Source organism: Oncorhynchus kisutch, linkage group LG19, assembly GCF_002021735.2.
Source record: "Oncorhynchus kisutch isolate 150728-3 linkage group LG19, Okis_V2, whole genome shotgun sequence".
Taxonomy (NCBI): domain Eukaryota; kingdom Metazoa; phylum Chordata; class Actinopteri; order Salmoniformes; family Salmonidae; genus Oncorhynchus; species Oncorhynchus kisutch.
In genome coordinates this window covers 34,682,810-34,707,293 of record NC_034192.2, presented here as the reverse complement: position 1 = coordinate 34,707,293, position 24,484 = coordinate 34,682,810, and the positions used below count along the sequence as shown (strand labels likewise).

The window sequence follows — 24,484 nt, the reverse complement described above, 5'->3', positions numbered from 1 at the left end:
CAATTTAAGCCTACTAGAAAGTGTGTGCCCTCAGGCCTGAAGGGAAGCTGAAGTCATTCCTCTACCCAAGAATAGTAAGGCCCCCTTTACTGGCTCAAATAGCCAACCAAACAGCATGCTACCAACCCTTAGTAAACTTCTGGAAAAAATTGTGTGTTTGACCAGATACAATGCTATTTTAAGGTAAACAAATTGACAACAGAATTTCAGTATGCTTATAGGGAAGGACACTCAACAAGCACTTACACAAATGACTGATGATTGGCTGAGAGAAATTGATGATAAAATGATTGTGTGGACTGTCTTGTTAGACTTCAGTGCAGCTTTTGACATTATAGATCATAGTCTGCTGTTGGAAAAATGTATGTGTTATGGCTTTACACCCCCTGCTATAATGTGGATAAAGAGTTACTAGTCTAACAGAACTAAAATATAATCCAGTTAGAATCAGGAATTCCCCAGGGTAGCTGTTTAGGCCCCTTGCTTTTAGACATTTTTACTAATGACATGCCACTGACTTTGAGTAAAGCCAGAGTGTCTATGTATGCGGATGACTCTACACTATACACGTCAGCTACTACAGTGACTGAAATGACTGCAACACTCAACAAAGAGCTGCAGTTAGTTTCAGAGTGGGTGGAAAGGAATAAGTTAGCCCTAAATATTTCTAAAACCTAAAGCATTTTATTTGGAACAAAACACTCACTAAACCCTAAACCTCAACTAAATCTTGTAATAAATCATGTGGAAATTGAGCACGTTGAGATGACTAAACTGCTTGGAGTAACCCTAGATTGTAAACTGTCCTGGTCAAAACATATTGATGCAGTAGTAGCTAAGATGGGCAGAAGTCTGTCTATAATAAAGCGATGCTCTGTCTTCTTAACAACACTATCAACAAGGCAGGTCCTACAGGCCCTAGTTTTGTGGCACCTTGACTACTGTTCAGTCTTGTGGTCAGGTGCCACAAAAAAGGACTTAGGAAATTTGCAATTGGCTCAGAAAAGGGCAAGCAGGCTAGCCCTTGGATGTAACAGAGAGCTAATATTAATAATATGCATGTCAATCTCTCCTGGCCGAAAGTGGAGGAGAGATTGACTTCATCACTACTTTTATTTAAGAGAGGTATTGACATGTTGAATGTACGGAGCTCTCTGTCTAAACTACTGGCACACAGCTTGGACATCCATGCATACCCCACAAGAGATGCCACAAGAGGTCTCTTCATAGTCCCCAAGTCCAGAACAGACTATGGGAGGCACACAGCACTACATAGAGCCATGACTACATGGAACTCTATTCCACATCAAGTAACTGATGCAAGCAGTAAAATTAGATTTAAAAAACAGATAAAAAAACACATTATGGAACAGGGGGGACTGTGAAGCAACACAAACATTGGCACACACACACAATAACATACGCACTATACATGCACATGGATTTAGTACTGTAGATATGTGGTAGTGGTGGAGTAGGGGCCTGAGGGCACACAGTGTGTTGTGAAATCTGTGAATGTATTGTAATGTTTTTAAAATGGTATAAATTGCCTTCATTTTGCTGGACCTCAGGAAGCGTAGCTGCTACTTTGGCAGCAGCTAATGGGGATCCATAATAAATACAAATACAAATGTTAATAACGCTCACTGTTGCCCCTAGTGGCCATTTTGACATCATCTCCTGATGTCCTGCTTACCTGGAGGGACATCTAATTTCGCAGTGGATCTTGAGCGATGCCTCTGCTGGCACCGTGGCACGGCCCTGCCTGCTGCCATTCATGTGCCAGAAAGAGTGGGATCTCCTTTAAGCGTACCCAGGCAGAGGCATCTCCAGATCAAGAGATGTTCAAGAGAAGGCCGGCCGAGGGTTAACCAAGGGTAACTGGGAACGTTAATACCTGTCTCCTGTACTCCTCCTCAGTGGCCTCACTACCTCTTCTGCTACTACACATATCACTGCAGCATAAAAATAGAATGATTCTATTTAGATGTACTGCACACTTCCTTGAAAGACATCTGGTACTCCAGGAAAGATGATGTGGCAATGTGCACTGCAGCAGAGAAAGCAGCAGGCACATCTTTAGTTTCATTCAGGTGTTCCGTTTACACAACACAAACAATGAAGATTATTCCCTTTAAAAAAGTTCATTTTGGGTTCCACTGTGTCTGCAGTGAGCATGATTAGGTTATTTTCTCCATTGATTTGAGTATGACTCTAGTGTAGCTTATACGGCCATCCATATAAGGGATTCTCCATTCTATCTTATTGTAACGTCTGCCTTATAGTCATTCTGATAGTACACCGTATTGCTCTACTGATCAAAGATGCTAAATGACAAAAATGTCAAATGTAAATATAATGTGGTGGAACAATGAACATCTGCTCTGTGTACACTACCTAAAAGGAACCAACACTTCCTCATTCCTGTATCTCAGTGTTTATTGTTCAGATCTGTGGTAAAGTGAATACTGTTTTAGGAATGACATATTTTTGACTAATATTGATACCATAATATAAATCTAAAGCAGTGTATACATCTAAACCAGTGTATACATCTAAAGCAGTGTATACATCTAAACCAGTGTATACATCTAAAGCAGTGTATACATCTAAAGCAGTGTATACATCTAAACCAGTGTATACATCTAAACCAGTGTATACATCTAAAGCAGTGTATACATCTAAACCAGTGTATACATCTAAACCAGTGTATAAATCTAAAGCAGTGTATACATCTAAACCAGTGTATACATCTAAAGCAGTGTATACATCTAAAGCAGTGTATACATCTAAACCAGTGTATACATCTAAACCAGTGTAGCTAATCACTGGGAGAGGAGATTAACATAACGATGTACTGGTCCCCTAATCTAAGTTGAGGTCAGATTAACACATGCCACTTCTGCCTCTGTCCTCTCCCCTGTATCCAATGGCTGTCCTAACAAATTCAAGACAACTTCATGTACATAGACACACTGTTATACATGCTAAACCTCCCGTTTTCTTCTGAAGTTCACTCCATAAGTGGCAAGTAGTAAAGCTATTGTAGGAGAAATCTGCATGAAATGAGCTGGTCCGAGAACACTGTCTAGACCTGACCGAGGCTGCCATTGTAAACATACTACAGCACATTGATTGCCAATAGAGAGCAATGATAATGGCATATTACTGTAGCCACTAACTCCGCTATAATTCAAGCCTATAGCGAAATGAATGGAGTTTTTGTAGGGGTTTTGAATCAACTCTGAAAAGAAAGTCTGTGGTAAACACAGGCTTAGGAGATCTTATACGTTTTGTTCTGAGATAATCTTAATCAGTTAGTCACTTTTTATGAATTTTAAAGCATTTATGTAATCAGAAAAAGCACATAAAGGCTTCATAATTCATAAAGTTCATGTTAACTGATATTATCTCATAAAACAAAATATGCTTAAGATCTCCTAAGCATGTGTTTACCTCAGACCTTATTTTCGCCGCTTATTCCAAAAACGAACCAGAGGTAACTCATTTCTGTTTTTTAGGACTACAAGTTGGCGAGCTCTATACAGGTGACAGATTCATGTATTTCAAATGGGCACATCACATGTCCTGTCCATTCAAAGAAGTTGGTGAAATCCTTGCTATTCTACAATAGTTTTTGGGGATTATACTCAGTCCCTCGTGTCAGTTCTAAAGATCCCTGATAAATAATATCTGGAATGAAAGGTTTAAGCAAATGTTCCTTGCATCCCATGACAATAAAGCAAGATAGGCAATTCCAGATATTGATATCCTATCCAGTGTGTGACTTCTTTATCGATGAGATACATTGCTTGGACTCAGGTCACATGAGAAGCCAGGACAACAGTGTCTGTGTGCAATCATTAGATGTGTCTTATCAGTAAGCCTCTTATGCCTTGCTCTTCTGGCAACCTGATTCTCCACTCCTCAAGGAAAGCCTAAGATGCTATAAGTGTATAGCAAATCACTTCTCTTCACACATTCACACTGGGTTTAACTGGGCTTAGCCCTGCTTTTAGACACTGTGAATCTAAGAACAGTCAGTGGGTGGACTGGGATGAAATCGCCATGTGCTTTTGGTACTGTATGGTCCATACTTTGCATTGTAAGTATGCATTACACCAATCAATTCAATCAATATGTATTTCATATTTATCTCCTATTTTTAGCAGGTGACAAAAGATGTATGTCGCGTGACTACGGTAAAACAAATATAAGCTTTGTCCAGGGTTAATTAATTCCATCTATTTCCAGGCCTCTTCCTTTGGTATTCAATTACTTTCCTGGGTGTTCATCTGACAGTTTCAGCTGAAGGATGAGATCACAAAATAGCTTATGTCTTCATCTAATCCCCTTACAGCTAAGCTCTCTCCCATTTAGCCCCCATGTGGCTGAAACTATATATAGATACACAATAAATAACTGAATCATTGTCCCAGACCAGTGGCGAAACCGGTACCAGTTATAACGCACCAGTACTGCACCATGCAGGGTTATAAAAGCCACAACAAGTGACGTGGAGAGTCAGAGACACTGAGGGGGAGATGGACATCGATATGAAAGGAGACTAACATGTTTGGCTGAAGCAGAAATATGTGATTTTAGAAAATATTATCATCTACAAAATGACCAGTTCAAACAGTTGTGGTGCAGCGCTCTGTGTTGACTGTATATTGAGCTATACGCTATATTGATACACTGTATAGTCACCCAACTAAAGTAAGTAACTTAATCAGCCATGATGTTCATATGCTCGTGTCCTCACATGGTTTCTCAGTGGTGATGGGCAGGCACATAGAAACGATTTACTTCCTGGCATGGGTACACTCAAAATGGCTGGCATTCCACCCATCATGCCATCATTGACCATATTTCTATGGGCAGGCAGGTATTAGCTATGTGCTATACGGTGTCGCTAAATTATCAGATTAAAGATGAAGAATACCAGGCTTGGAGAAGTGACAGGGCAAAAAAAAGTCTGATGCCTCTATTTTATTATGTAGACAGCTGCCTTGAGATAGCTAGGCTCCCTCCATCAGCGTAGAACTGAGAGACAGCAGAGAAGTGAAAGCACATAACTAAGTTACCAGAAAGGGAAGGTTTTCTGTCAGATATTTCTGTGTAATTCAGCGCTTGCGTTAACATAGCAGCCCTGGTAATTGAATGGACAGCAACAGTAATGGGATGAGCCCAGGGTTATAATAAGACAGGGTCAGACAGGAGCAGAGCATGCTGTCTGTGTGTTCGGGAATGAACCTTTATTTTTTACACCAATTGAAATGACCACATACAAAATGCTAATGATGTGCTGAACCCAACTCCAAATGTCAGTGAAATTGTTAGGAAAAATGAGCACAAAACAAAACCTGGCCTGTCCCAAATTTAAACTGTATGATCAATTAGTATTAAACAATATTATACAGTATACATATGATTCTAAGCAAATATCTCCTTACTATACCTGCAGTATAGAAGGAGGCAGTACAGAGTCTGCAAGGGCCATAGGATTGATAGGAGTCTGTGTGCTAAATCACTACCCAGCAAACATGTCCACATTGGCACGAGGTAGGCCTAATGCGGGTTAAAACCCTGGACCCATGTAGCCTACCCACATTGGTACGATGTTGGCCCAATGCGGGTTAAAACACTGGACCATGTATTCTGCCCACATTGGCACGATGTTGGCCCAATGCAGGTTAAAACACTGGACCATGTATACTGCCCACATTGGTACGATGTTGGCCCAATGCGGGTTAAAACACTGGACCATGTATTCTGCCCACATTGGCACGATGTTGGCCCAATGCGGGTTAAAACACTGGACTATGTATACTGCCCACATTGGTACGATGTTGGCCCAATGCGGGTTAAAACACTGGACCATGTAGGCTGCCCACATTGGCACGATGTTGGCCCAATGCGGGTTAAAACACTGGACCATGTAGGCTGCCCACATTGGTACGATGTTCGCCCAATGCGGGTTAAAACACTGGACCGTGTAGGCTGCCCACATTGGCACGATGTTGGCCCAATGCGGGTTAAAACACTGGACCGTGTAGGCTGCCCACATTGGCACGATGTTGGCCCAATGCGGGTTAAAACACTGGACCGTGTAGGCTGCCCACATTGGTACGATGTTGGCCCAATGCGGGTTAAAACACTGGACCATGTATTCTGCCCACATTGGTACGATGTTGGCCCAATGCGGGTTAAAACACTGGACTATGTATACTGCCCACATTGGTACGATGTTCGCCCAATGCGGGTTAAAACACTGGACCATGTAGGCTGCCCACATTGGCACGATGTTCGCCCAATGCGGGTTAAAACACTGGACCATGTAGGCTGCCCACATTGGCACGATGTTGGCCCAATGCGGGTTAAAACACTGGACCATGTAGGCTGCCCACATTGGTACGATGTTCGCCCAATGCGGGTTAAAACACTGGACCATGTAGGCTGCCCACATTGGCACGATGTTGGCCCAATGCGGGTTAAAACACTGGACCATGTAGGCTGCCCACATTGGCACGATGTTGGCCCAATGCGGGTTAAAACACTGGACCATGTAGGCTGCCCACATTGGCACGATGTTGGCCCAATGCGGGTTAAAACACTGGACCATGTAGGCTGCCCACATTGGTACGATGTTGGCCCAATGCGGGTTAAAACACTGGACCATGTAGGCTGCCCACATTGGCACGATGTTGGCCCAATGCGGGTTAAAACACTGGACCATGTAGGCTGCCCACATTGGCACGATGTTGGCCCAATGCGGGTTAAAACACTGGACCATGTAGGCTGCCCACATTGGCACGATGTTGGCCCAATGCGGGTTAAAACACTGGACCATGTAGGCTGCCCACATTGGCACGATGTTGGCCCAATGCGGGTTAAAACACTGGACCATGTAGGCTGCCCACATTGGCACGATGTTGGCCCAATGCGGGTTAAAACACTGGACCATGTAGGCTGCCCACATTGGCACGATGTTGGCCCAATGCGGGTTAAAACACTGGACCATGTAGGCTGCCCACATTGGCACGATGTTGGCCCAATGCGGGTTAAAACACTGGACCATGTATTCTGCCCACATTGGTACGATGTTGGCCCAATGCGGGTTAAAACACTGGACTATGTATACTGCCCACATTGGTACGATGTTCGCCCAATGCGGGTTAAAACACTGGACCATGTATTCTGCCCACATTGGCACGATGTTGGCCCAATGCGGGTTAAAACACTGGACCATGTAGGCTGCCCACATTGGCACGATGTTGGCCCAATGCGGGTTAAAACACTGGACCGTGTAGGCTGCCCACATTGGCACGATGTTGGCCCAATGCGGGTTAAAACACTGGACCTTGTAGGCTGCCCACATTGGCACGATGTTGGCCCAATGCGGGTTAAAACACTGGACCATGTAGGCTGCCCACATTGGTATGATGTTGGCCCAATGCGGGTTAAAACACTGGACCATGTAGGCTGCCCACATTGGCACGATGTTGGCCCAATGCGGGTTAAAACACTGGACCATGTAGGCTGCCCACATTGGCACGATGTTGGCCCAATGCGGGTTAAAACACTGGACCATGTAGGCTGCCCACATTGGTACGATGTTGGCCCAATGCGGGTTAAAACACTGGACCATGTAGGCTGCCCACATTGGCACGATGTTGGCCCAATGCGGGTTAAAACACTGGACCATGTAGGCTGCCCACATTGGCACGATGTTGGCCCAATGCGGGTTAAAACACTGGACCATGTAGGCTGCCCACATTGGCACGATGTTGGCCCAATGCGGGTTAAAACACTGGACCGTGTAGGCTGCCCACATTGGCACGATGTTGGCCCAATGCGGGTTAAAACACTGGACCTTGTAGGCTGCCCACATTGGCACGATGTTGGCCCAATGCGGGTTAAAACACTGGACCATGTAGGCTGCCCACATTGGTATGATGTTGGCCCAATGCGGGGTTAACTTAAAACGTTCTCATATGTCACATGCGCTTATCTAAGCCTTTTTACAGACTGTGTACAAGATAAACGTTTATGTTGACATCACACAATAGAACACTTCAACTGGAACGACACTGGGCTGGTGTGGGATTGCTGCGGGCTAGCCCCTATCTACCTTGCCCACCAAATACCCAAACGGGGCCATGTTTGCTGTGTACCCTCTTCTGACCCACTTACATCTGTTGAGAAACACAACAGAGCTGTAAGAACAGACTACCTCAGGGACAGCAGTAAGGTTTTAGATTTGGGGGTGGGTGAGGGTTTGGGATGGGTGAGTCAGCAGTCACTGACCTCCTATAAGAAAAAGCTACAGGGAGCAACAACAATGACTGGTTTTTGGCCTTTGGAAAGTCGTGAGATGGGATTAGGCCTGTAATAAACAGAGGAGTTGAGAGGGCGGGTAATGGAATGGGCTTGTACTGACGTCAGCTTGTTTGTGTATGTTATGGGTTTGTGTGGTGGGGGTGGTGGGCAATGGATTTCTGCTGAGTTGTAAGAGGCAGCACAGCAAAGCTGGAGCCAAACAGCTGCCCACAAACACAGTTCCACCCACTGGGTGAAGAGAGGAGGGGAAGAAGAGGAGGAAGAGGGGCGTTGTTTGCATGCCAAAAATAAGCCTCCATATCCATTTGGAGGCTGCTTTTCTGCCGGGAGAGAAAGGAGAGATAGAAAGGAGGGAGAGAAAGGAGAGAGAGAGAAAGGAGAGAGAGAAAGGAGAGAGAGAAAGGAGGGATAGAAAGAAGAGAGAGAAAGGAGGGAGAGAAAGGAAGGTGGAGAAAAAAGGGAGAGAAAGGAGGGAGAGAAAGGAAGGTGGAGAAAAAAGGGAGAGAAAGGAGAGAGAGAAAGGAGGGAGAGAAAGGAGGGAGAGAAAGGAAGGTGGAGAAAAAGGGAGAGAAAGGAGAGAGAGAAAGGAGGGAGAGAAAGCAGGGAGAGAAAGGAGGGAGAGAAGGCAGGGAGAGCAAGGAAAGAGAGAAAGGGATGTTAGGGAGAGTAACAAAAGAAAAGGGCGGGGAACGGAGAAAGCGAGAGGGGAAAAAGCTAGCCAGCACAGTGGAAAAAAGGCTGGAAAAGAGGACAAGAACGCAGGAGTGAGACAGACAGAGGCTGTGCCAAGCCTCCCACCTGAGTGTGCACGGCGCGGCTGTGTTTTGTGTTTGGGATTTCAGGGAAAAGGAGGAGGAGAAGGAGGGGAGGAGGATGGAGCGTGGGGTGGGCCAGAGAAAGGAAGAGTCTGCTGGCAGCATTGGTTTCACACACCAGTGATGAAGTGAAGCCCCTCGCAGGAATTCTTTCTGCTGCTGCGTCAGTTTTTTTCTCTGCCCTCGCTTTTCCTTCTTACTCACATCTGGAGCGGGGAGTCACTTCCTCTGTCTGTGCTGCCCCGCGTTGTGTTGTGCTTTAACAGGGCTAGCCCCCCTTCACCTCCTCTTTTGACGACACTCTAGGGAGATACGGAACACACCACGCCAGGGGGACGGGACGCTCCCAACACACTCTCTGCACGGGACCGACCAGGGACCCTTGACACCCCCCACCACACCCCCGACCCACCCTCTGTAATCTACGTCTGACAACAGAGAGGAAGAGAGAGACTGTGGAATCTGGAGAGAACTGCAACCATCAGCTGAACTTTCTGCAGGGTGTTTGCCCTTTCCCTTATATGGCAAAACAACTGGAAAATCATTTGAATTGTCTGATATCTATCCACCACAGCAGGCTGTGCAGCAGGGTTTCTTTGTATGGCTGACTGACTTCTCTTGGTTCTTCTTTCCTGTGTTGTTTGCATGCAGGGCTTTTATTGAGGGGACAGCAGCATTGTCGGTCTTTGTGGTGAGACTGCAGGCACTACCCCCAGGGGTAGTGCTATATGCATCATTGCTCCTCCCTCTCTTTCTCTCTCTTTCTCTCTATCTCTGTCTGTCTGCCTGAGAGGAACATCCAGCTGTCTGTCTACCTGAGAGGAACATCCGGCTGGCAGCAACCTGCACACAGACACTGAGACAGTTGTTCTCTGTGGGGGAACTAACAGCAAGGTGAGCCAGAGTTCAGCAACTGTAGTTCTGGAATCTGGACACAGAGAAATCTGTGGGAGGGATATTGACTCTGACTCTACAACGACAACAATCCTCAAATGCAACAGGATGTGTAACCCAGTAGGACCCTGGAAGGCGTGCCTGTCTTAAATGAGGAGGACTATTGTTGTTGTCCTGTGTCGACCTTACTAATGAGGACGAGGATGCTGGAGAAGCCGTGAACACTCAAAAGGACTGAACAACGAGAGCTGGAGGGTCTCGTGGTGCCATGACACAGGTGTGGGACAGACTGTGTGTGTGTCATCTCTGACCGTACACCTTGTTGTGGATTACCCCGTTGGACGGACAGACACTCCACTGACTGACAGGTGGATAACAACAGCATCGGTTGTCATGGCGGTGGCGTGGTACCACCGCGACATCAGCCGCGTGCATGCAGAGGACTTGCTGGCCCGGGCTGGGAGGGACGGCAGCTTCCTGGTCAGAGACAGTGAGTCTGTCCCTGGAGCCTACGCCCTCTGTCTGCTGTGAGTAGCCTTCCACTACACACACACACACACACACACACACACACACACACAAACACACACACACACACACGCACGCACGCATAAAATTCCTTTCCATCTCTGAGTGTGTATGGTCAATATCAACTCAGTGATGCTCACAGTCAGTGGAATGGGAACTAACCTCACATTCACAAGTGCTATAGCGTGTCTCAATTTCTGCATTGTAAATAGATTCAGCAGCCTGTCTCTCTGTCATCTTTATCATTGTCACTCTGACCTGGGACAGCGGGCAGGGAGAAGGCTGTGGCTCACAGGGCTGCTGGAAGTCTATAGCTCCTGAACACTCAGGTTGCCCAGTCCCGATACAGCCCAACCAAGCCTGGCCAGTGTCCGTGACCCTGGCTTAGGGCTCCTGTTCTCCTGGTCCACTCTCCTCTCTTCCCCCCTCCATTCAGTCTTCCCTGGGGCCCCTGGAAGAGGGCGGGAGCTACAGTGACCACACGGCTCTCTGTGCACAGCGGCCCGAGCCAGACACATTCCTGAAAGCTGAGCCCCACTGCTGCTCATGCTGCCCCCCCTCCCTCCCTCTTAGCTGTCTCATTCTCTCTCCCTCTTAGCTGTCTCATTCTCTCTTTCCTCATTCTCTTTTCCCTCTCTTTTGCTGTTGTTTTCTATTCCGTGTTTTTTCTGTCCCTCTGTCTCTGTTCCTCTTCCTCCTCTCTATGTTGTATGTAGGCCTAGTGTACACTAATCTAATCTCCACATCAATACAGGTCTGCTGTCATTACAGGGAAATATGAATTCATTCCAGATGAATGATACCTGTGATTCTCTACCAGGCATCACAAGGCCATGCTTTCAGCAGGGGGCTTTCAACTGGTGTCTTTTCAACAGGGGGGGGGGGGGGGGGGGGGGGGTTACAGGCATTTACTGTACTGTGTTAAGAGATAAAGTAGAGATAAAAGTTAGCCATCTATTGGATACTTGACACAGACTAGTGGTATGGTTTTGCTACCAAGTGATTATTATCGAACATGAAGCCCACATGCGGTCCAGATGAGTCACACCCCTCTGGCCAGTTTGTGTAGGTTGTGTAAATAGTGGTGTGTAAAAATGTGAGATGTGTGGTGTAGGTTCTTTATGAGCACCAACATGTGACATTAATGGGATCATGTCAAAATGGGTGGCAAAAGAAAACTAATTAAGAGTTAATATATTTTTTAATTAAGGCATATATACATTTTACAAGACTTTTCCATCCTTAGAATATGGAATAAGCATAGGCTTTAATTCCTTGTCAAACAGATGGAAAAGGAGTCTGAGAAAACATCTATCAGAATAAGTCTTAAAAGGTATTAGAAAATACATCTAAAACACAATAATGCTGAAGTAAAAACCCCTGCCAACTAATATCAACACTTGTATTTAGGTTAGGAAAACATTTTCTGCTTTCTGTAAGTTGAAGAAACATTGCCTTGTGCCTTGAAATTCTGTTACCAAAAACCCACATATTTTAAATATATTTTTATGTGGAGGGAGAATAATGAAAGTTCACAGAAGTAACCAGTAAAGGTAGACATATCAATTAGTTATAGAGTTTTTACCAATATCAATTAGGTTAATGAATTGGCAACAGAATTTCTGAAAAATCTGCAACAGAATTTCTTCCTCCCTTCCACTGTCATGTTGATAACTGTTTTCTTTCCCTTTCTGTCATCTGATGGTCAACGCTAATGTGTCTGGACAACCCCTCCCCCAGGTCTATTTATTTCTGCAACAACATACTAACTCATCACAATTTGTGAGCAAGCTGGTTACAGTGCCTCCTGAAGACATGATTGACATCGGGAAAAGGGGGTGGGCTTGCTGATCAATAGGTGCCTTTCTTTGCGAGGCATTGGAAAACCTCCCTGGTCTTCGTTGTTGAATCTGTGTTTGAAATTCACTGCTCAACTAAGGGACCTTACAGATAATTGTATATGTGGGGTACAGAGATGAGGTGGTCATTCCAAAAAAATCATGTTGAAACACTATTATATCACACAGAGTGAGTCCATGCAACTTATTATGTGAGTTGTTAAGGACATTTTTACTCCAGAACTTATTTAGGCTTGCCATAACAAAGGGGTTGAATACTTACGTATTTACTCAAGACATTTCACCTTTTCATTTTTTATTAATTTGTAAAAATTTCGAAAATCATACTTCCACTTTGACATTATGGGGTATTGTGTGTAGTCCAGTGACACAAAATCTAAACCTCCCAGTAAAGCAATAAAAACAATTAAGCATCCCAGAAAAGTGCAAAAAATAGCCCACGTTAACATATGTAGGTTAAGAAACAAGGTTCATGAAATCAATCATTTGCTAGTAACAGATGACATTCATATTCTGACAATCTCTGAAACCCACTTAGATAATACATTTGATGATACAGTGGTAGCAATACATGGTTATAAAATCTACAGAAAAGACCCAAATGCCAAAGGTGGTGTGGCCGTTTTCTATTCAGATACACATTTCTGTAAGGCTTAGAGAGGATCTCATGTTTGTCACGGATCCCTCCGGAACTGTCATTACGCACACCTGGTCCCTATTCCCATTGATTAGTAATTTAATGAATGTGCCCTTTGATCACCATTATTCGGTCGATTATTGTTACAATGTCCGTTGGTTGTGTGAGTACCTGTGCTGTGTTGTTTTGGCTTTCGTGCCGCACATATGGCGCAGATTATTACGGGTCTCATCCCGTATGGTATCATTGTGCGCTTGTGTATTTATTTGAGGTACTCCTCGCTCTTTTGTTTGGGTCTCAACCCTGTGTTTTGTATACGTCTTTGTTTGGTAGAAATTTGGGTCCATTTTTTAATTTTTTACAATTACGCATTCCTGCACCTGTCTCCTTAACAGTTATACCAGTGTGACAATGTTAAATACTGTTGAAGTAAGATGGCTACAGGTTCATCTGCCTCACCTAAAGCCCATTCTGGTGGGAAGCAGCTTTGGACCACCAAGTGCTAGTCAGTATCTGGCTAACATGTGTGAAATGCTCGATAACGTATGTGATATCAACAGAGGTATATTATCTGGGTGATTTAAAAATTGACTGGCTTTCATCAGGCTGCCCACTCAAGAAAAATGAAGGAAAAGAAATTGTGTATGTATGTATTTTATCTAAGTAAACAAAGCAAAAACAGAAACCTCCCTTATTCAGGACCCTGTCTTTCAAAGATCATTTGTAAAAATTCCAAATCATTTCACAGATCTTTATAATAAAAGGTTTAAACACTGTTTCCCATGCTTGTTCAATGAACCATAAACAATTAATAAACATGCACCTGTGGAACGGTCGTTAAGACACCAACAGCTTACAGACGGTAGGCAATTAAGGTCACAGTTATGAAAACTTAGGACACTAAAGAAGCCTTTCTACTGACTCTAAAAACACCAAAAGAAAGATTCTCAGGGTCCCTGCTCATCTGCGTGAACTTGCCTTAGGCATGTTGCATGGACGCATGAGGACTGCAGATATGGAGAGGCATAAGGACTGCAGATACACCTATGGGCACAAACTCACCGTCGCTGGACCAGACACGACTGGCAAGAAGTGCTCTTCACTGACGAGTCGTGGTTTTGTCTCACCAAAGGTGATGGTCGGATTTACGTTTATCGTTGAAGGAATGAGCGTTACACCGAGGCATGTACTCTGGAGCGGGATCGATTTGAAGGTGGAAGGTCCATCATGGTCTGGGGCGGTGTATCACAGCATCATCAGACTGAGCTTGTCATTACAGGTAATCTCAATGCTGTGCGTTACAGGGAAGATATCCTCCTCCCTCATGTGGTACCCTTCTTGCAGGCTCATCCTGACATGACCCTCCAGCATGACAATGCCACCAGCCATACTGCTCGTTCTGTGCCTGATTTCTTGCAAGACAGGAATGTCAGTGTTCTGCCATGACCAGCGAAGAGCCCGGATCTCAATCCCATTGAGCACGTCTGGGACCTGTTGGATCGGAGGGTGAGGGCTAGGGCCATTCCCCCCAGAAATGTCTGGGAACTTGCAGGTGCCTTGGTGAAAGAGTGGGGTAACATCTCACAGCAAGAACTGGCAAATCTGGTGCAGTCCATGAGGAGGAGATGCACTGCAGTACTTAATGCAGCTAGTGGCCACACCAGATATTGACTGTTACTTTTGATTTTGACCCCCTCTTTGTTCAGGGACACATTATTCCATTTCTGTTTGTCACATGTCTGTGGAACTTGTTCTGTTTATGTGTCAGTTGTTGAACCTTGTTATGTTCATACAAATATTTACACAAATAAACACAATTGACAGTGAGAGGACGTTTCTTTTTTTGATGAGTTTATTTTTGTGCCCCAAAAGCCAAGTAGATATACATGTTTATAAACACAGGGTCGCTACAATTATTGTAATACAGTAAATGTTGATCTATCCCTTGAAGACGTCATGACGGACATGCGGGCAATGGGTTTAGAACAACAATAACAAAACTTAATACAAAAAAATATCTATACCACCACCCAAAACGGCACATGGTGAGTGGAAGGGTAAAGGGGCATGTACTAGCCACAGGTTGACTCCTTTCTGTGCCCCTACCTACCAACACCTACCCATGAGCCCCCTCTCTTTCTTTCATGGATGTTGAAGAATTGTTGAAAACTGGTCAGTCCACCCTGGCCTTGATTTCAATGTCCACATATGCCATATTTTGGTACGGCCTGGACCGGCTTTAATTTCAATGTCCACAGATGTTGATTTTTGGTCTGTTCCGGACGGGCCATGATTTGACTGAAACAAACGTGTCTGATTGGTTAAGATTTGGTCCAGACCAAACAAATGAACCAATCATAGACGTCTATTTCGCACAAGTTTGGAGAGCGCAGTACAGTATGGTAAAGGTTTAAAAAATTGAGTAGAATATAGCTCAGTACAGTAGATTAGTATAGAGTAGAGTTCAGTACAGTACAGTAGATTAGTATAGAGTAGAGTTCAGTACAGTACAGTAGATTAGTATAGAGTAGAGTTCAGTACAGTAGATTAGTATAGAGTAGAGTTCAGTACAGTAGATTAGTATAGAGTAGAGTTCAGTACAGTACAGTAGATTAGTATAGAGTAGAGTTCAGTACAGTAGATTAGTATAGAGTAGAGTTCAGTACAGTACAGTAGATTAGTATAGAGTAGAGTTCAGTACAGTAGATTAGTATAGAGTAGAGTTCAGTACAGTAGATTAGTATAGAGTAGAGTTCAGTACAGTAGATTAGTATAGAGTAGAGTTCAGTACAGTAGATTAGTATAGAGTAGAGTTCAGTACAGTAGATTAGTATAGAGTAGAGTTCAGTACAGTAGATTAGTATAGAGTAGAGTTCAGTACAGTAGATTAGTATAGAGTAGAGTTCAGTACAGTACAGTAGATTAGTATAGAGTAGAGTTCAGTACAGTACAGTAGATTAGTATAGAGTAGAGTTCAGTACAGTAGATTAGTATAGAGTAGAGTTCAGTACAGTAGATTAGTATAGAGTAGAGTTCAGTACAGTAGATTAGTATAGAATAGAGTTCAGTACAGTACAGTAGATTAGTATAGAGTAGAGTTCAGTACAGTAGATTAGTATAGAGTAGAGTTCAGTACAGTACAGTAGATTAGTATAGAGTAGAGTTCAGTACAGTACAGTAGATTAGTATAGAGTAGAGTTCAGTACAGTAGATTAGTATAGAGTAGAGTTCAGTACAGTAGATTAGTATAGAGTAGAGTTCAGTACAGTAGATTAGTATAGAGTAGAGTTCAGTACAGTAGATTAGTATAGAGTAGAGTTCAGTACAGTACAGTAGATTAGTATAGAGTAGAGTTCAGTACAGTAGATTAGTATAGAGTAGAGTTCAGTACAGTAGATTAGTATAGAGTAGAGTTCAGTACAGTAGAGCAAACGAGTTGAGTACACTATACTGTACTCTACTGATCTCTACTGTGCTGTACTTTGATGTCAAAACTTGTGAAACATAGATGTATATGATTGGTTCAGATTTGGTTTTGCTAAGTGGAGGAGCTCATTCAAATAATAGCCAGTGTGTAGAATAATAACCAAATATGCAAAGGAGGATTTTGCATATTAATACCTGAGTGTAGGATACACGCCATGAAGATAATGACATTTATATCTATAATTATGCATTTCTGTGTAGTACAGATCAGGGACCCATGAAAGAATTCTGTTACCGCAATCCCATTACAAGGTGTAAATCCACTTACTGTGGCTCAATAACCAAAATAGATTTTGTTCAGAGTCAAGGTGTCATGGCATAGCTAACTTCCCTTTCTTTCGGTAGACATCTTTTAACCATGAAAAACATGGTCACGTGAAAAACGGAGGGAGATTTTACCGAAATCTTTTCACTAAACTTTGCATATGCACAGTTCTTCCAGTAAATGTTTCTGTAAACTGTTCTGTGTAAATTGTTAAAAGCAGTCATTGTGCATGGAGTTATATGGTTTGTTTAACTTTGAAATCAATGGTTTTTGTTTGGCATACATTTTAAGTGGAAAATCGGAGTCTCAGCGCAGTTCCGTTTCCATGGAATTGCCCAGTAGTAGTCATGTAATCCCACGCTGTGCAGTGGACCATGAAGTTGCTAAAATAACCATCTAACTGAGTCACACCATCAACAAATTAGCATCTTGTTTATCTTTAACAAGGACAGCACATCTGCTCATCCTTATTTCATTGTTACTTTAAAGCGTGTTTTGCCTTTGAATGTTTATTTCTGCCCATGACAGTGGTATAGTTATGTGTAGTGCTGTCTTGGGGTATACAGTACATTTGTAAATGTTATTTTCCCCTTTTCAGGTACCAACGGCACGTTCACACTTATCGTATTCTTCCTGATGCAGACGGCCTGTTGGCTGTACAGGTGAGTGACCATCATCAGTTTAACTTTCCAACCCCCCCTCACATACACACATGACCTAATCCTGACAGTAACTAGGCTAATACTGTAGCATATCCTACATGTGCAAGCATGATATTATCCTCTTGTAGCAACCACTTTCAAGAAAGAATGGACTGTACAATACTGTAATTGTTATCGTTACAAAAGAGTTGTGTTGTTGTATGTTGTAAGGGAAACAGGAAGTGTCTTGTGTTCATATACTAGGCTCATTCTGCCTTAGGCCTTTTAGTTTCAATGGCATCTCTGCCATGCGGCTGCATGCTTGGAGAATGACAATTGCACAGAGGAGAAATTGCGTGTGTGTCTCACAGATTCCTGACCTACCCACTCATTGACCAGTGCTCTAAGGAGGATGGGTCTGTTTGTGCTTTGTGTGTGAATGTGCCGTGGACAAGGATGTGTGTGTTGAGGGTTAGTTGGTTGGGGGATAGGGATGGTTCGGATTAGTTTGTGTATGGCGGTTGTATGGGTGTGTTTTAGATAGTGACTATAGGGGACAACTCCTTTCAAGAGCCACAGCTCCTGGTCCTAATTATCAGGAATGAGGGAAAAAACACAGTAACAAAAAACATTTGAGGCAGCCCGCAAACCAGCCTGTGCATTCCTTTACCATATCTGGTGCAAAACCAGCTCAATAACAATTGTCTCATAGAGACAGTCATTTAATGAGTCTTTGATTTGAAAACACCATGTAAACCTTCTTTTCAGATGAGGGCTGTGCTCCATGTACTGTATCGCTGCCTCGCTTGTTTTCCACGGAAGTCAGTCAAGTCCCCAATAAGCAGATTGTCTCACTGGCTTTGCTATTAAAAAACATTTCCACATGGGGATTGCGTGGTTGCTTTCTTGTTTTTCTGAGGGGGCTATTTTATAGAAGGGATATTTTGAGCTAAAAGACAGGCCGTTTTTGTCTCCCTGAGTCGTTTAGTCTGTATTTTCTTTGTAATTACTTCTCAAGAGTTCCTCGAAAAAAATGCATAAACCATTAGAGGAGTCCCTGGCAACTGGGGCAGGTAATGTCTGCCAAAAATGGTTTTTCAAACCACACAATGAAAACAAACGTTTCTAAAATAAGACGTACAGGAAAGGGGCTTTTAGTTTGCAGTGTTGCTGTGTGCGCCCTTTGGGTCCTGTGTCTGAGAGTGTGTCCGTGGCATCTAATATGTCTATGCCCGACGTGTGTGTGTGTGTGACTGGCACTTAATGCGTTTGTCGATGGCTGTTGAATATGTGTTTCCCTTCCATGTTTACTGTACGTATCTGAGACAGCTGGCTGTTGGAGTGTTGTTTATAGCGGGCAGCGTTTGTGCGTGTGTACGGTAGACTGGCTCAGAACACAGAGGTTGGCTAGTAAACGGCTGGAACACTGTGACTCATGGCAGCCAACCTTGCCAGTGACCAGAATTTGGGGGGTAGGTTTGTGACATCATCTCCTGTCCTCTGGCTGATTAGCAGTGGTTTCTGCAGCCTGCTTGGCAATGAGTGTTTGATGTGGTTCTTGTTCTGGCTATGCAAACAGAGGTGAGTGGTTGTGGCTTCTGTTTGGCACCTCCAGGGCCCAAGAGACCGCACCTCTACTCCAAGGGATCCCCCTGAGTATATCCAGGTCCATTTTGTTTTGGTGGAAACTGTTCGAACAACACATGCGTATCCTGAACAGGTTCATATGGATTTGAGACATTTGTACGGTCTTCCAAGCTTTAGGAACTTTAGAGAAACAGTTTATAAACATTATCTTGATGGACGGTTTGCAGCTCATTGTGGCATCAGTTCAGGGAATTTGTTCATCTATCCTGGACATAAAGGAAACTCTCATGAAGATCACTTGTGTTATGTAGGTTCTGTATCATGTGTTTATGGTATTTTTGACCTTTCTGGTTAACCACAGCCCATGTATGTATAACCACAGCCCATATATGTATAACCACAGCCCATGTATGTATAACCACAGCTCATGTATGTATAACCACAGCCCATGTATGTATAACCACAGCCCATGTATGTATAACCACAGCCCATGTATGTATAACCACAGCCCATGTATGTATAACCACAGCCCATGTATGTATAACCACAGCCCATGTATGTATAACCACAGCCCATATATGTATAACCCCAGCCCATATATGTATAACCCCAGCCCATATATGTATAACCCCAGCCCATATATGTATAACCCCAGCCCATATATGTATAACCACAGCCCATGTATGTATAACCACAGCCCATGTATGTATAACCACAGCCCATGTATGTATAACCACAGCCCATATATGTATAACCACAGCCCATGTATGTATAACCACAGCCCATGTATGTATAACCACAGCCCATGTATGTATAACCACAGCCCATGTATGTATAACCACAGCCCATGTATGTATAACCACAGCCCATGTATGTATAACCACAGCCCATGTATGTATAACCACAGCCCATGTATGTATAACCACAGCCCATGTATGTATAACCACAGCCCATGTATGTATAACCACAGCCCATGTATGTATAACCACAGCCCATATATGTATATCCACAGCCCATGTATGTATAACCACAGCCCATATATGTATAACCACAGCCCATGTATGTATAACCACAGCCCATATATGTATAACCACAGCCCATGTATGTATAACCACAGCCCATATATGTATAACCACAGCCCATATATGTATAACCACAGCCCATGTATGTATAACCACAGCCCATATATGTATAACCACAGCCCATGTATGTATATCCACAGCCCATGTATGTATAACCACAGCCCATATATGTATAACCACAGCCCATGTATGTATAACCACAGCCCATATATGTATAACCACAGCCCATGTATGTATAACCACAGCCCATATATGTATAACCACAGCCCATATATGTATAACCACAGCCCATATATGTATAACCACAGCCCATGTATGTATAACCACAGCCCATGTATGTATAACCACAGCCCATGTATGTATAACCACAGCCCATATATGTATAACCACAGCCCATGTATGTATAACCACAGCCCATATATGTATAACCACAGCCCATGTATGTATAACCACAGCCCATATATGTATAACCACAGCCCATATATGTATAACCACAGCCCATATATGTATAACCACAGCCCATGTATGTATAACCACAGCCCATATATGTATATCCACAGCCCATGTATGTATAACCACAGCCCATATATGTATAACCACAGCCCATATATGTATAACCACAGCCCATATATGTATAACCACAGCCCATGTATGTATAACCACAGCCCATATATGTATAACCACAGCCCATATATGTATAACCACAGCCCATGTACGTTCATTCTTACATGTTTGAGCAAATCGCTATGTCTATGAATGTCTATTTATATTATAATTCTGTCTATGCTGTATGTGTGTTTCCCCACAGACGTCTCAAGGGGTGCAGGTGAACTGTTTCCGTACACTGGGGGACCTGGTGTTGGGGTACCAGCACCCTCATAAGGGTCTGGTCATCCCCCTGCTGTACCCTGTGGGGAGGGACACAGATACTGGTGAGGAGAGCTCAGGTGATGATGAGAAGCCAGGGCTGGTGTGGAGTCCCAGCCCAGCCCCAGTCTCAGTCAGTACATCTCCCCCAGAAGGACCCCCAGTCACCCCATCCCCCCATCTCCTCTTCCTCCACAGGCTGCAGGAGCTCAACACACCCAGGTACACACTCCCTAACACCAATCACACATCAGGAGAATGCAGATATACTTCCAGTTCCACACATAAATAGGGAAAAATGTGCACTATTGGTCTGGGGCTATTTGGGGTACTTTAGCACTGTAGTATTTTCCTGTGGCATCTAGGTATCCCCTTTCCCTTCCTCGTCAGCTTGCCTGAGTGCTGCTTTCAACAAGGCTTACGTTTGCGAACACTCACGATAAACTTTGTTTCTTTTCAAGAGTGTATTGAATATATTTATTTTTTTACACAAACATTCCATTCCGTTAGTTTTATCTACTCTTTCTGGTAAAAAATTATGGATAAACCACATAAAATTTAGATTTTTTTTACTGTGGTTTCACAGCATGGCAGGTGAGGTGGTTGGGCTGCTCAGTGAGTATCTGTGCAGTGAGCTGCCTCTGGATGTGGAGGGTCTGCGTAGAGGAGCAAAAGGCCTACTCCATCTACACCACACCCTGGGCACAGCATGCCAGGGACTCAACAGGTGGGTTTCAGCATTTTGCTACTGCTACTACAGTTAGTGCTGTATGTCATTTAGTGTTTGTGATGTGATGGATTTGTTAGTTATCACAGGGAGAAAATGAAACTGATTGTCTGATCCACAGTGAGATTGATCTGACCATGTCCAGTTTGGAGACGCTGGCCAAAGTGTTTGACCATCCCACCTGCCCTTTAACCTCCACCAAGTCACAGGTACATCCCATCTGTGATATACCCTGTCTGTCCTACCTGTTCTGTTTGTCCTTTTTTTTTTTACCCTGTTTTCTCCCCAATTTCGTGGCATCCAATTGGTAGTTACAGTCTTGTCTTGTTGCTGCAACTCCAGTACGGACTCGGAGGTGGCGAAAGTCGAGAGCCGTGCGTCCTCCGAAACACAACCCAACCAAGCTAAACCGCACTGCTTCTTGACACAACGGCCACTTAACCCGGAAGCCAGCCACACCAACGCGTCGGAGGAAACACCGTGCACCTGGCGACCGTGTCATCGGACACAAACCCTCCTCTAACTTGGACGACGCTGGGCCAATTGTGAGCCGCCCCATGGGTCTCCCTGTCACAGCCAGCTGCGACAGAGCCTGGACTCGAACCTAGGATCTCTGGTGGCACAGCCTTAGACCATTGCGCCACTTGGAAGGCCCCTACCCGGTGATGTCCTACCCTGTCTGTATTACCCTGTCTACTCTACTATGGTCCACAATGGACCCTCAAACAAAGAAGACAGAAAATGAATGGAAATCTGATCTGCTGCGCCCTCTAGTGCACTAATTGAGAAAAATAACTTTCACAGCTCATCACTGTTAAAAAAGTTGAAAATAAAACACCTCGAAATATGTTCCATTCATGGGGTACAATTCTATATTTATACCTGTATTTCACATAGCACACAGCTACTTAATACTTAATATTACTGTCCCTCCTTTTAGAATATGGGTAGAGGTCCAGACATGGAGTTGGACAGCCTGCTGTGTAAAATCTCTGCCCTGGTCAGCCTGCTGTCCTCCCTGGAGAAGAGGGTTTGTACCCACATACATACACACACACACACTACCCCATGCAAACCAGTCTGATATTAATTTACTTTACAGTCTAAAGCTCTCTATGCTCTTACTGTGCAGGTGCTGAAAGCTCTTCAAGATGCTGTGACCAATCACAACCTGGCTGTGCAGCCTGCCCCTCTCCGTGAACCCGCCCCTGTCTCAGCTCCAGTCCCTGCTCCTGCCCCAGCTCCAGTCCCAGTCTCTGCTCCAGCCCCAGTCCCTGCTCCATCCCCTGCTCCTGCCCATGCTCCAGCTCCAGCCCCTTCTCCAGCCCCAGTCCCTGCTCCAGCACTAGTCCCTGTAGCCAAGAACAATGCCAGGCCCATACCTGTCCACTCCTTTCAGGTGACAGAGAGAGAAAGTATGAAGGGCACTTCATACTTTTAGGGGGGCATACCAGCTGTTTAGTCATATTTTGATCATTTTTGTGGTACAGTATTGTATATCTTGTCTCATCTTTGTGTGTGTGTCTAGATTAAGATGGTGCGTTATGGCAGACAGACCGTGTCAGTGGACTTGGACACAGGAGTGCTGCTGTTTGACAGGAAGGCCGGGTCATTCGGAGCGGAGACAGTCTCACACGACCGGAGTAAGAGAATAACATCAACATCTGACATTACTTGACCGAGTTCGATGAAGAAGTGTTCAATGAGCCTAACGATTCCCCTCTTTTCCCTTGCGTGCGCACATGTCAGTTCTGCAGCTAGTCAAGTTCCAGAGCAGTCCAGCCAAGCTGCGCATGGTAGTGGACAGTCATCACAACACCCCACGAGAGCTCATGTTTGAGAGTGCAAGGGTACATACAGGTCTACATTCGTCTGTGTATGTTGCCACCCATTGGATTCCATTGTATTGACTGAGAACACTCTCTCTTCCCTCCAGAAACGGGAGGCGTTCTGCCAGCTGCTACAGCTGATGAAGACCAGACACTCCCATCTGAGTGAACCTGATGTCATCTCTGTGTTTGTGGGCAGCTGGAATATGGGTAACTATGACATCAATAGAACCTCACTGTCCTAGAGTAATATGTCTTCCGCTGTCACTGTCTGACATCAGTACTTTTCCTGGTATGGCTACGGTTATTACAGGGTTATTACACTGGAAAGCCACAATTTTCTTATTAGAAACACTGTTTTTTATATTTGAAGCACTAGATAGTGGTCTATGCTGAGTTGGACCCTCACTAATGATCTTATTGGCTGTGTGTCCAGGTGGCTCCCCTCCCCCTCGCAGTCTGCAGTCCTGGGTGACGTGCTGTGGTCTGGGGCGAACCCCAGATGAGTCCACAGCTCTGCTGCCTCACGACATCTACGCCCTGGGTACCCAGGAGAACTCTCAGGGGGAGAAGGAGTGGACCGAGCACGTCAAGGCTTCCCTACACAGCTACACTCATATAGAGTACAAACAGGTGAGCATCACTTTTTCCTCTATTGTCCTCCATTTAACTCAAAATAAATTTGAGACACAGACAATGTACAACAAAAACATCCGTTTTAGAACACGGAGAAAGGAAATGTTGCACCAGATTTAGCAAACAGCTCATTTCCATCTGTTGTCCCCCAGTCCTCTTTCTCCATCTCTCTCTGCTTCTTTTTCTCCATCGCCATGTCCCTCTTTTCCTCCATCTCTACTCTATGTGCCGCTCTTTCGCCATCTTTCCATCTGTCTCTTTCTTTCTGTCTCTATACCTTATTGGCCC

General features: G+C 44.3%; 1 protein-coding gene across 1 annotated transcript in view; it reads left to right on the top strand.

The window, feature by feature from the left end:
• The first annotated feature begins 8,909 nt into the window (after positions 1-8,909).
• LOC109864903 (phosphatidylinositol 3,4,5-trisphosphate 5-phosphatase 2B) overlaps positions 8,910-24,484 on the top strand; it is a 29,060-nt gene continuing 13,485 nt past the window's right edge. The window contains exons 1-11 of the mRNA XM_020452963.2: positions 8,910-10,579; positions 17,426-17,489; positions 20,946-21,226; positions 21,591-21,731; positions 21,853-21,940; positions 22,672-22,761; positions 22,864-23,130; positions 23,260-23,374; positions 23,481-23,581; positions 23,668-23,770; positions 23,997-24,193. Coding sequence (XP_020308552.1) covers positions 10,446-10,579; positions 17,426-17,489; positions 20,946-21,226; positions 21,591-21,731; positions 21,853-21,940; positions 22,672-22,761; positions 22,864-23,130; positions 23,260-23,374; positions 23,481-23,581; positions 23,668-23,770; positions 23,997-24,193 — 1,581 coding nt within the window. The 5' untranslated portion in view covers positions 8,910-10,445. The remainder of the gene's footprint in view (positions 10,580-17,425; positions 17,490-20,945; positions 21,227-21,590; positions 21,732-21,852; positions 21,941-22,671; positions 22,762-22,863; positions 23,131-23,259; positions 23,375-23,480; positions 23,582-23,667; positions 23,771-23,996; positions 24,194-24,484) is intronic.